The sequence below is a fragment of the Balaenoptera physalus genome (assembly GCF_965194825.1).
Source record: "Balaenoptera physalus genome assembly, chromosome: 10".
Classification (NCBI taxonomy): Eukaryota; Metazoa; Chordata; class Mammalia; order Artiodactyla; family Balaenopteridae; genus Balaenoptera; species Balaenoptera physalus.
Window position 1 is genome coordinate 78,898,848 of NC_138889.1, and position 13,475 is coordinate 78,912,322.

General features: G+C 33.7%; 1 protein-coding gene across 11 annotated transcripts in view; it reads left to right on the forward strand.

Moving 5' to 3' along the window:
- The window catches only part of ANO5 (anoctamin 5), a 99,157-nt gene that overhangs the window by 52,653 nt on the left and 33,029 nt on the right, over positions 1 to 13,475 (forward strand). For all 11 annotated transcript variants that reach the window (XM_082476575.1, XM_082476578.1, XM_082476582.1 and 8 more), the window contains 2 exons: positions 1,446 to 1,559; positions 4,526 to 4,641. In XM_082476575.1, coding sequence (XP_082332701.1) covers positions 1,446 to 1,559; positions 4,526 to 4,641 — 230 coding nt within the window. The remainder of the gene's footprint in view (positions 1 to 1,445; positions 1,560 to 4,525; positions 4,642 to 13,475) is intronic.

Sequence of the window (13,475 nt, forward strand, 5' to 3'; positions counted from 1 at the left end):
CATAATTGAAAAAGAGACATGTACCACAATGTTCATTGCAGCACTATTTACAATAGCCAGGACATGGAAGCAACCTAAGTGTCCATCGACAGATGAATGGATAAAGAAATGTGGCACATATATACAATGGAATATTACTCAGCCATAAAGAAACGAAATTGAGTTATTTGTAGTGAGGTGGATGGACCTAGAGTCTGTCCTACAGAGTGAAGTAAGTCAGAAAGAAAAACAAATACCATATGCTAACACATATATATGGAATCTAAACAAAAAAAAAATGGTTCTGAGGAACCTAGGGGCAGGACAGGAATAAAGACATGGACATAGAGAGTGGACTTGAGGACACGGGGTGGGGGAAGGGTAAGCTGGGAAGAAGTGAGAGAGTGGCATTTACACATATACGAATGTAGACTAGATAGCTAGTGGGAAGCAGCCGTATGACACAAGGAGATCAGCTCAGTGCTTTGTGACCAGCTAGAGGGGTGGGATGGGGAGGGTGGGAGGGAGATGCAAGAGGGAAGGGATATGGGGATATATGTGTACATATGGCTGACTCACTTTGTTATACAGCAGAAACTAACACAACATTGTGGGGCAATTATAAAGATGTTAAAAAAAACATCCAATAAAGATGTTAAAAAAAAAAAAGAAAAATAAAGTTTATGGAACCAAAAAAGTAAAAAAGAAAAAGGTTATGGTCAGCTTGGGAAGATTGTTTTAACCTCTATTCTCTCCTGCCTTAGAAATAAACTTTTTTTTTGAGATTAAAAAAAATAGAAAAAAAAAAAAGTACAGTGCTAAAATGGCCAAATTCAGCAGTCAGAAAAGCAGAAATACTGGAAAGTTCCTGCAAGACAAAAAACAGATGAGATTGAGTTGACAAATATACAAAAGCAGAGGACACAAAGCCCAAATTATATAGCGGAAAAACTGATAAAAATATGTAAATGATTGCAAAGTAGTTGCAGAGGTGTGATAATCTTGAGTTAATAAATTCTGATATCAAGAAAAGGCCCTATTCAAACATCAGAGTAATTAATGAAAAGTATTCAAGACAGCTTGGCCAAGTGTCAATTCTACTCCACTTTATCCTACCTGAACTGTTAGTAGCAGTGGTATTAGACTCTAACTTGAAACCCTGATTATAGTATGAATTCTGGTACAAAGGACTCCCAGAGGAGCTTGGGACAGGAGAAGAAAAATAACTTATATGACCCATTCCCCCTCTCCCCAAGGGAATAACGAGCTCTCATACCCAGGAGGTGAAATACCTGTGACTCCATACAACCCCAATCTCTACGTCTTCCCCCAAACAATAAGGGGAAGGTTCCTTCCATAATCAGAGCCTGTATTGAGGCAAAGTAGACTCTGTTAAATTGTGACTTGAAAAAAATATAGAAAGCATAAAGTTCTGAAATGTGTGTTTCTTTATGCTTACCTTATAGGTTTATTATATTCTCTCACGGTGTCCTTTTGGCATAGAGGATGGGAAGAAAAGGTTTGGGATTGAAAGACTGCTAAATTCTCACACTTATTCATCTGCCTTTCCACTCCATGATGTAAGTATGTGCTTGGTCTTGAAATACTGAGCCCGTTTTCCCTTTCCCACATTCAGAGGCTGCCTTGTTGGGAGAAGGAATCTTCCATTTGCTTCCTGTTTTATGACAGGTTGCTTAATCTCGCTCATGTTGGGAAAATCCCCACAGCCTTCCTAGGTCCAAGCTGAGAACTATGCTGAAACACATAGTTAATACCTCTCTACGTTGAGATTTCAGTGAAAATTCATTTAAAAATTATTACATTTGCACATGAATTTTCTTTAGAACCCATATTGAAAATAGCAGTTATATTAAAACAACATTTTAGAACATAACTTTTGGAAATTTCTATCCATCAAATCTTTTCTTATTTATAAAGTTTTTAAATTGTGAAGGACTTAAATTGCATGCATTCATGTATTCATTCATCAAATGTATAATTGGTTTTAATTATATGTAAAGCATTCTGTTAGGTATTACTGGAACACAACCATGAATCCAAGCTCACAGACTAGGAAATTTCTGGGAAATAAAGCATAAGTACAACTTCAAAACAAGCTAAAGACTTCAGTCCATAAGAAAGATTCAGACAAACAACCGAGATTCTGGAGTAGGATTGAGGCTGGCGGATCATGTACAAAAATATTGAGTTCAACAAAGAAGTGACATTTTATAAGGTGCACCCATTCAACCAAACCTATTTGGCTTGTCAACCGAGATAGCCTAGTTTCTGGGGGTTTCTGAGAGAAACCTTTCCTTTTGGATATTCAGTGTTTAAATTTCATCACCTGTTGTCAGTAGATATTATTTGGCTGAACACATATAAACTAGTTTGGATCATCTCCTGGAACCTTGGTTTCCTTTTTTCCTGTTTAACTCTACTAATAAAGACGTTTTGATGATGACCTCTTTTCGAGAAACACATTCCTTTGGAATATAAAAGAACTAGGTATTTCTATTTAAACAAGTGGCATCTAAATCATTGCCCTTTTTTTTAAATTTTATTTTTAATTTTAAAGTTTTATTTTATTATTTATTTATTGGCTGCATTGGGTCTTCGTTGCTGCGCGTGGGCTTTCTCTAGTTACAGCAAGCAGGGGCTACTCTTCGTTGCAGTGTGTAGGTTTCTCATTTTGGTGGCTTCTTCTTGTGGAGCACGGGTTTCTAGGCGCGCAGGCTTCAGTAGTTGCAGTACACAGGCTCAGTAGTTGTGGCTCCCGGGCTCTAGAGTGCAGGCTCAGTAGTTCTGGCACACAGGCTTAGTTGCTCCTCGGCATGTGGGATCTTCCCAGACCACGGATCGAACCCGTGTCCCCTGCATTGGCAGGTGGATTCTTAACCACTGAGCCACCAGGGAAGTCCTGCCCATGTTTTGAAAATGATGTTGCTGTCATGGTTTCCAAAAGCCCAAAGCCAATCTCTCTCTTTCCAGCTTTCCTCTGTCAATATTTATTCAACAGTATGTTAACTGTTGACTCTAAGTCTGTTCAACATTGGTTAGTTGATTATCTTTGGTATGTTAGCGGAATTTTCCAAAATGAGTGGCAATTCTCAACACTAGTATCAATTCAGGAGAATTTAACTTGTGTTAGAGAAACTACCCCACCCCACATTCACACATACACACATTTTTCCCTGGGGCAAAAGAACTTCTAGGGGATTATGGATTCTAAATAATGCCACAGCGTTTGATCAAGTAGAGAGATCTATAGCGGGTTAATAAACACTTTGCTACACATTCTTTGTTAATCATTCTTCGCAAAAGGGCTCATTCTTTTTTTGAAGATTTTGAGGATTTTTTTGTTTGTTTGTTTGTTTTTAGGGCATTGATTCTTTTCTTACTCTCACCAGGTCATAAAGCCAAACTGTCCTCAGTCACCAGCAATTTTACTCCATATATCTAGCCTTCCACCAGAGCCCTCCACGGTCACTAGAAAATCAGTGTTACTGAGCTCTTGCTACAGAGAGCTATCATTTACTATTAATTTTACCTTTTTTCCTTTCTTCTCTCCTGAATACAGGTTTAGGTACTCGATTTTTCTCTTATGTGCTTTAAAGAACCTTTTTTTTTTTTTAAAGATATGCAAATAGGCAGCTTTTTTCTTTTTTTCTATTTCATTTCTCAAGATTCAGTAGGACAAGCTATAGAAGAAGACAAAATTTGGAATCTGCATGATATAAAATCTTATACCTTGTCATACAGAGATTTTCATATGTGCTTAATTTTAGATTGGGTGTTTGCTCAGTGTTGTCTTCAGTAGTTTACTTGTCTAGGCAAACAGTTAAAGAGAAAATATTGAACAGCTATGTGTAGACAGTGCCCTGCTAGGCCCAAATTAACTTTATATTAATAAGCCTACTCAGTACCTAAAAATGGGGAAGGAACTTACATGTGAAACAATATTGAGGCTTTTAAGTGCTGAAGTCTGTTATATATTTTAAATTCTTTGGGAAACAGATATCAGTGATGGCCAGTGAAGACAAGACAGGTTGCCTAGAGGAGATTCCAGTCATAGCTGTGTGACTTTGGATCATTCACTTAACTTTGCTTGGGGTTCAGTTTTTCCATCTATAAAATAAAAATGTCAGCCTATTTCCAAAGTCCCAGCCAGTGATACAGTTGTGGGAATCCCTGAGCTGTGACTGTTGGAATTTGAGTAGAGATGAAAGGAGGACTCAAGGTCAAAGGAGCAGCTTGAGTAAAGCCAAAGTCTCAGACTTCAACTTGTGTTTTTAGATAGCTGGGTGTGAAAATTTAATAAATAAAGCACTATTATTTTCATTTATTGTAGAGTGTAGCAAATGTACTACACTCTACAATACACTAAATGATTTAGTAACTTATATCAATAGAATATGAAAATCCAAATCGAAAAGTGAAAGAGAACATTTGCCTCATTCACTAGCCTTTTTATAAAAGCAGTGTTCCTTTATTCACCCTTGGCTTTTGCTTTGTCATTCAGTAATTTCTTCTTGCGTGTCTGTAGGGTCAATACTGGAAGCCATCAGAACCTCCTAATCCTGTCAATGAAAGGTACACACTTTGCCAGAACTGGGCTCGGTTTTCCTATTTTTACAAGGAGCAGCCTTTTAATTTGATTAGGTAAGTTTCTTACACAGAATAAAACTGATTAAAACTTGATTATGTGGTTTTTATTCACAATGGCATCGCATTCCATTCTTTTTACTACTATTCTCACCCACTACATTTCCCATCTTCCCAGTTTTGTATCTACGCTACCATTTAGTCATTCATCTGTGAGCAAAATGCTGTTGCCAGAATGGTCTTAACCACAGTGCAGAGATAGCTTGATGGTTCAGAAGTTGGGCCTTAGCATTTAGGTAGATGGGGTTCAAATCCAAGCCCTTTCTCTTAGAAGCATATAAATATGGTCAGGTTATTTAACCTCTATGAGACTTATATCTGTAAAATAGGAATAGCAATAGTACTTTCCTTATGGGGTTATTTGATAGTTAAATGATATATGTATATTTTCTTAGCATGGGGTTAGCACTTAGTGTTTAACACAATTATCTTTTGTTTGTTTGTTTTCCTCTGAGTCTAGGAATTTAGAAGATAGCAGAAAGGTCATGTATGGATGTTTGTGTGTGTGTTGATCTCAGAAAGCTGTGAAGGCAATTGTTCTATTATCTCAATTCTTTAGACAGTTTCATTAGCTATGCAAGAAGACTATGGTTGCAGGTTCTTGCTTTGAACCATGACAGTATTACATGCATACAGGATGTTAGGAGACTCCTGCTATGATTTCAATAAAGAAACCACCAGATTACAGAGCCCTGGTTGCTAGAAGCAGTAGTTTTGCTCAGTGAGGTATGCTTTTACTGCTCTGCTTGCACAGCGTCACAGCCTCCTTTTTGTGAGACTGATTTTGATGTCTACATCCAAATCAAGTGAAATGTTATTCCAACAGTTTCATTTAAGGCAAATAAGAGGGGAAATTTTTAAGAATAAATAGAAGGCAACTAGCATATAAACTGTGGTTTCCGTAAATCTTTATATGAACTCTTGATTGGATGGATATTTTAATTGTTCTGATTAATGGCCATTTAATTTTTTTAATTATAAAAGTAGGACATGTATCTAAAAAATTCCAAGCAATAAAGAGATGGGCAAAGTTTTAAGTGAAATTACACCTCCATTGAATTCCACAGAAGTAACTATGGCTATTCGGTAATAGCCATTCAGTCTTATTTGTATGTGCATGCGTAGTAAAATACATACACTTTTTTTTTTTTCCTGGAGCAATGGAATCTTTATTTACTTTTTTGCTAAGATTTTCTTTTATCACTAAATAGTATATTATTGGCATACTTCCCTTTGAGTACACACAGATCTCTCTTGTGCTTTTTAACAGAACACAGGGTACCATATTATAAATTTTGCATAACTTATTTGTCTGTTCTTCTATTGAAAAAGATTAGGCTGTTTCAAATTTTTCACTATTACAATTAGTGCCCTTGGAGAATATTTTCATGGTATGTTTTCAAAAAAGCAAAGTTGTCAGAATGAGGTTTACATATTTTACATTGTTCAAAATATATTGAGAGTATTTAGCTGTCTACAGATGTTTCTGCTGTAAATATTCCCCAAAGGTTTGTACTTATAACCCTTGATATAGACAAATGCATTACATCTCAGGTCAGTACTGTGTTAGCACTTGCTGATTTTCTTTTACAACAAAGTGGAAGCTCAGATTTTTTCATCAGATCGCAGTATCTAGCTTAAATTTAATAACATTTTAAAGCTTTTCATCCTATTACTATAACTTTTCATTTATAGCAAATTATACTGCTTTTCCATTTCAGTAATGAAATAATTTTTTAAATAAATTAAACATTTTAACACAATTTAATGTAAAGAATTGATAGCTAGGTGTAAAGTTTTTAACTAGGTAATCGAAAAGACAAGAAAGGAAACACTATATTATCGCAGAGGGAGGAACTGCAGAAAACAGCTCTTATTCCTAAGGTTTCTTCTCAGTGATTATGTAGGATAATATCCTTATTCTTAGTAATAGACAATAAAGTATTTAAGGGTAAAGGACCATGATGTACATATTCAACCAACTTACTTGCAAGTGGTTCAGAAAAAGGCATATATATATGGGGAAATATAATATATGAAGTGAGATAAAATGCAAATGGAACAATATTTTTACAATAAAAGAATTAAAGGATATATGGGTATTATTTGAATTATTCTTGTAACTTTTTTATATATTTGAAATTATTCCAAAGAAAAATCTTTAATAAAAGGAGAGTCCAGAAATAGATCCACATATATATAGTCAATTGATTTTCAACAAAGGTGCCTGGTCATTCATTGGGGAAAGGATAGTCCTTTCAACATATGATGCTAGAACAAGTGGCTATCTACATGAAAAATGTGAATCTTACTTCTTTCCTGTACAAAAAATTAAACTAACTTGAAATGGATGAGAGAACTAATTGTAAGCATTACAACTATAAAACTTCTAGGAGAACATATAGGAGAAAATTGTATGTGGTTTGGAATTAGGCATGGACTTTTCAGATCAAACGCAAAAAACACAATTTAAAAAATGTATAAATTTAACTTCATTAAAATTAAAAATGTATGCTCTTTAAAAGACAGTTACAAAAATAAAAAGGCAAAACACAGACTGGAGAAAATACTTGCAACACACATATCAATAAAGGACTTTTATCCAGAATATTTAAGGAACTTTTGCAACTCAATAATAAGACAAAATTTAAAAGAGACAAAAGATAAAAGATTCATCACCAAAGGAATATATTTATGGATTGCCAATAAGTACATCAAAAGATGTACAACATCTTTATTCACTAAGGGGATAAAAATTAAAATGTCATTAAGATACCACCACACACACACTAGAATAGCTAAAATCTAAAAGATTGGCAGCAATAAGTGCTATCAGGGATGTGGAACAACTTGAAATCTCAAACGCTGGTCGTGGAAAGGCGAAATGGTATAGCAACTTTAAAGAAACAACTTTGACAGTTTCTTATAAAGTTAAATATGCACTTTCTATTCTACTTGTCCCAAAACTATTATTAAAATGTTTATCATTGCCTCAGTGATTTGAGGTACCACCTTTATCATATACTCGATTTCTATATGCAGTTGAGTTGCTTTCTGGATGTTCTGTCTATTCTGTTGATCTAGCTAACTATCCATGCAGGCTGTTTATTTAATTTAATTTTTATTTTATATTAGAGTATAGTTGATTTGCAATGTTGTGTTAGTTTCAGGTGTGCAGCAAAGTGATTCAGAAGGCTCTTTTAATTGTAGTGGCTTACCTCTAGTATGTTTTAATATCTAGTTGGGCTAATACCTCATCATAGCTCTTACTCTCAGTGTTTCCTTTTACATTCTACATGTTTATTCTTCCATATAAACTTTAGTATCAACTTGTCTAGCTTGTTACTAAAAAAGATGGTTGGTATTTTTATGGGGATCAAATTAAGTTTATAAATTAACTTAGGTAGGCTGGTATTTTGATGATGAGACATTCTAATCAAGGAAAAGTTGTCAAGGGAAAGGTATGTCTTAGTTTAAGCCTACTTTGGGGTTTTTCAGGAGTGTTATAGAGTTATAAAACTTTCTTAAGTTTAATCCTAAGTATTTTATATTTTTGTTGCTATTATAAATTATGTATTTACTTACATGTTATATGTTATTGTCTTCTGAGTGTTAGTTTTATATTCTAATGCCTTGATGAATTCTTTATTGAATTAGTTTTATTGATTCATTAAGGCTATCCAGGTATATTATCATGTAATCTTTAAATAGAAATATTTTACTTTTCTTTACCAATTCTTATGTCTATAATTATTTTCTTTTATTCAATTCATTGGCTGATAATTACAGAACAATGTTGAATAATAGTTGGTGTCTTTGCCTTGTTCCTGATCTTAGTGGAAATGCCTCTGGTGTGTCCTCATTTAGTAGGAAATTCTTTTGCCTTTGTACATTACTTTATCATCTTGACTGGGGCCTTGGAGAGTTTTGTTTGCTTGTTTGTTTGTTTTAAAGTCTGATTGTTTTAACACATTATGTCTTGGAATTGGTTGTTCTAAGTCAGTTTTCCCTGTTCCTGGTGGATTCTTTAAATATGTATCTTTTATTTTGTTTATTTTGTTTGTTTGTTTGTTTTTCTGGAAAGTGTTCTTGGGTTATAGTTTTAAAATATAATTATTTTCCAGTGCTTTGATTATTTTCTTTGGACTCCAGTTATCTGTATGTTTGGTCTTTTTTGCCTGTCTTCATATCAAACAATTTTCCTGAGACCCTTTTTACTTCTGTATGTCATTTTCATTCTTTTGATAGGTATCCTGTTTTTCTTATCATCTTTTATTAGATTTTCACTTGGTGTCCATTTATTCTCTCTTGAATACCTCATAATTTCATCATCAGTTCCGACATGATCTTATAGCGTTCTTCTCTTTCCTCTGTTTTTTGGTTTCTTTCATCTCTTGTTTTATTTATTCCTGTTTTTTCCCACTTCTCTTCTTATTTTTATATTTCTGATATTTTCTTGCATTTGCAGTTATTTATTTGAGAACATTTAATTCAGTTTGTACTGCTTTTTTACAGTATTCCTCATGTTCTTTGAGGAGAATTTTCATTAGCTGAAGCTCTTTGTTTCACATTTTCAGTTTTTTTTTAACATACTTTTGTATAGTATGCTCTGCTTTTTTCTGTTTGTGTTTAATTCATGGAGTTTCAAGCATTAGAGTACACTCTTCTGTTAGTTTTTTTTCCTATTCCATGCAGTTTCTTTCATGGATGATATCCTGTGCTTGTCATACGCTTTTTCTTTCATTTCTATAGAATCCTAACTCTCTCTCTTTTCTGCCACTTTTAAGAAGTACCACCCTTTATATCTGATTCTTCCCCAGAAACATTGCTTTTCTGAGGCTGCCACTTCTAGGCTTACTCATTTTCAGATCCTTTTCTTTTAGTTAGTACTATGAATTACCAAGTCCCAACATGTGTTCAGTATTATGACATTTAGTTAGACTTTTTCCCAGGGATTATTTTGTCTGTGTTTGTCTAATGTCCCCACCCTACTTTACATGTTTTCCCTAGAATTTCTTAAGCATCTTCTTCACTGCTCTCTGTACCTCAGGTATGGCAGCTGGTAATAGGTACTCAGTTGGAACTGGGTTTATTTATTTACTTACAGGTAATTTGAAGACCATGGTGTTCTCTGTCATGATGCTTGAAGGCCTGTATCAGGTGTGCTTTTATTTCCTCTCCTTGTTGATTTTATGGTTTTACGAAAGATTTTTATGGGAAGACTTGATAAAAATAAAAATATCCTTAAAAGTAGAAAGGAATTGTCTATAGATGCATAATTACAATGCCCACATTCCTTTAATGAGCATTTATTTAGCATCACTAGATATCAGCAAGAGGCTAGGGCTATAAAGGTAGTCAGAACGTGGTTTCCTAACACAAAGATATTTGCAGGAAGACACACAAATGCATAATAATTACAGCAGAGTGATACTCATGAAAGAACAGAGCACAGAGGAAAGAGCACCTACCTTTATGACAACCTCAGGGAAAGTTTCACAGTGCTTATTCTTGAGTGTGTCTTGAGAGAAGTAGCAGGTTGCTAGGTAAACAAGTGAGGTAAGAATATCCCAGGTAGAGAGAACAAGTACAGAGCACTGGGCTAAAGAAGAGCATTGTGCATTTAGTTCTTCATTTAGGAAGCGTGGCTGGTAAGATTTGAATGTTTATCAGTAAAAAATCATGAAGAACACTGCTAAGATGAAAGGACAAAACCTTTGAAGGAGGAAACGGTCATTGTTTAATCTTGTGCTTTAGAAACATTACTCTCTTGGGAACAGGACAGATAGTAGAAGGATGCAAGACCGAAGTCAGGGAAGTAAGGAGGATGTTAAAATTTTCCAGTAATAGATATTGAAGGTCATATCCAAGGCACTGGTAACAGGAAAGAGGAGACTATGGATTAGAAAAGGCTTTTATGGGACTTCCCTGGGGGTCCCAATGGTTAAGACTCTGTGCTTCCAATGCAGGGGGTGCAGGTTCAATCCCTGGTCGAGGAACTAAGATCCCACATGCCTTGTGACACAGCCAAAAAAAAAAAAAAGAAAAAAAAGAAAAAAAGGAAAAAGACTTTTATGACAGAATTTATTGGACCTAGTGGATTGGATATAGAGGGTTAAAAAAAAAAAAAGGATGACTAGGGGTGCCTGGAAAGAGATTTAGAATATAGGATTTGAATTCCTAGATTTCACATATTTCATGTTATCTCTACACCAAACTTAAGTTCCATGTCCAAATATTTGTAAATATTTTTACTGCCTTTTGGGTACTGATCATTTTGTCATATTAGATTGTATTTTTTCAGGGAGAACCGGGAATACAAAGGTTACCATCATTGGTTTATCAGTCTTCAATTTTATATGCCTTCTGATCCCATTTTTTCTTTCCAATTTAAGAGCTCCAAATAATTTTTCTTTTGATATCATCTATTGGGATGGCTTAATGCTTATAAATAAAATTGATATACTGCTATATAGCAAATAGGTTAGAACAAATATGTTTACAGTGACTATAATGGTGCTATTAAAAGCCAAGATAGTGTAATCGCTAAGCTAAGTTTCTCAGATGTCCATGAATTCATGATAAAAATGAATCTCTTTAGACCAAATGTTTTTGCGTTTTGTTCATTCATTCCTCAAGCCTGTATTTATTTCAATTCCATCATCGTTTTGATTATTTGCTATGTCTCAGACTAAGTACTAAGTCCTGGGAATACAAAATTAGACCAAGGCCTTCTCACAAGATCTCACAACCAAGACTGTTGAATGTCTTCTACCTATGAGATGCCCTGTTAAATGTTATGGGGCCACAGATGAGTGCAAAATCTAGCAAGTAAAATGGACAGGTTAAGAAATACCATAAGTGTAAATAAAAGGCAAATTTTTCTAAAAAATTAATACTCGAAGTATTTATTCTCCTTATGTTTGATACTTTACATAGCATCTCATATTATTGGCTTTTTCTCATTTTCTTTGTTTTGAATAATAAGAATTTAACATCTTAAACGTTATTTCAATAATATGTAAATAATATATACGTATTTACCATAATACAAATCTAAGACATGTCTCTTGCTTTTTGCATTCTTAAGAGATGGTTTAGTTGTTACTCTATTATTAAGCTCCCCAAATCCAAAGTTTAGTAAAATTATTTCTATAATTCCATATATAACAAATGTTCATTTGAGAATTTCTCTTTTTGAGAATCTTTTAAATACTAATTAAAGGTCTGGAGTTCTTGAGGACTTTTTTTTAATTCTCAAGGAATAAGATTCTTGAAATTTGAAAGGAAGAAAAATGTAGTTCTTTGAAATATCCAGTTTCTTTATGAATTCCCAAATAATTTTTTGGTTAAGCATATAGCAGTAATATTGATGTTTTACCTTAAAAATTATTGATTCTATAATTTTTAAAACATCAAATGGAAATAGACACGGTGAATAGTAAATGTTCCCAAATCAAATATTTTTATTTGTTTTTTAAGATTTTGATGTTATGCAGTATTATAATAATTGCTATGTTTTTCAGCAAAAACGAAAAAAAGAAAAAGCAAGTTTGCTCAACCTGTGTGAGTGAACCTAAGGAAGTTGTAAATGGTAAATTAACAAGGGAATACAATGGAATTATAATTTAATTTCAAGTTTATAGTAATTTGAAAAGCAGAACAAGGGAAAACAACAATGTAAAAATGTTTATTATCACTGAAAATAATGAAAAAATGAAAGAATGAAAGATGGTACAAGCAGAAAGATGCCTGTTTCATTAGAAAAGATTAGAAACTTTGAAAACTGAAGAATGGGAGATTCAATAAAATTAATATTGAGTGAAAAAAAATTTTAAACCTTCTCATTGGGAAATTAAGTTTATGTTAAGTAAGTTTATGTTATGTAAAATTTAAACCCTTTATGTTTAGATTTGCCTGTTTTTTGAGCATGTGTGAAAATTACAATTTAATAAAAAGTGCTATAATAGATTTATATATATCATGCTATTAGAGCCCAAAAGGGATACATCTGTCTGTCTAGGAAACTGTGGAAAGACTTCACGGATTTAGTGAGCTGAGCTCTACGTGAATAAGGGAGAAGATTAACCTATTTTGTGTTGTTTTTTTAAAAACCTGGTTTTATGAGGCAGAGAAAACCTTGTTCTCTGGTTCTTTGAGAGATTCCTTAAGGAGAGAGTCGGTTTAAAAAACAACAGAAAAAAAACCCTAAAACGTGGTTATAAGACTTGAACATTTATGCCAACTAATGCTGTCACTTTTTAACTCTTTGTAAAGCAAGTGCTGAACTGTATATTTTATGGAACTTTATTAAACACTTATTTTTGATTCCTTGGTTTGCTCCCTGTCTTACAATTCTATAAGCATCCATCAGTGGTCCAAATTCAGAGGAAGATGGAAGTTCATACATACAACCAACCACTCTCATCTGTTGTGGTCTGAGTACATTCTTCAATTTTAGAGAGAGATAAAGCAAAAGTCCATGCACAGATTGTGGATGTGATTTTGATTTGTTAATTGCTAGAAGAATGTTCTGCACTTTATTTCAAAACATTTAAACTCTCTTTAAAATTTAAAAGCTTTTCAAATTACCTGATAATTTCAAAAGTAAATCTTAACTTCCACTCAGTTGGCTTCTTACTTACATGTGTTGTCTCTTTTAATCCTTACACCAATTCTATGGATAAGCATTATCCTGCATTTTATGATGTGGAAACTAAAGTTTAGAAAGTTTAGTAACTTTATCAAAATTACACAGCTGGAAAGCAATGGAGCCAAAATTAGAATTCAAGTTTGTCTGAATACAAAACCAAGACTCTCAGAACTGTATC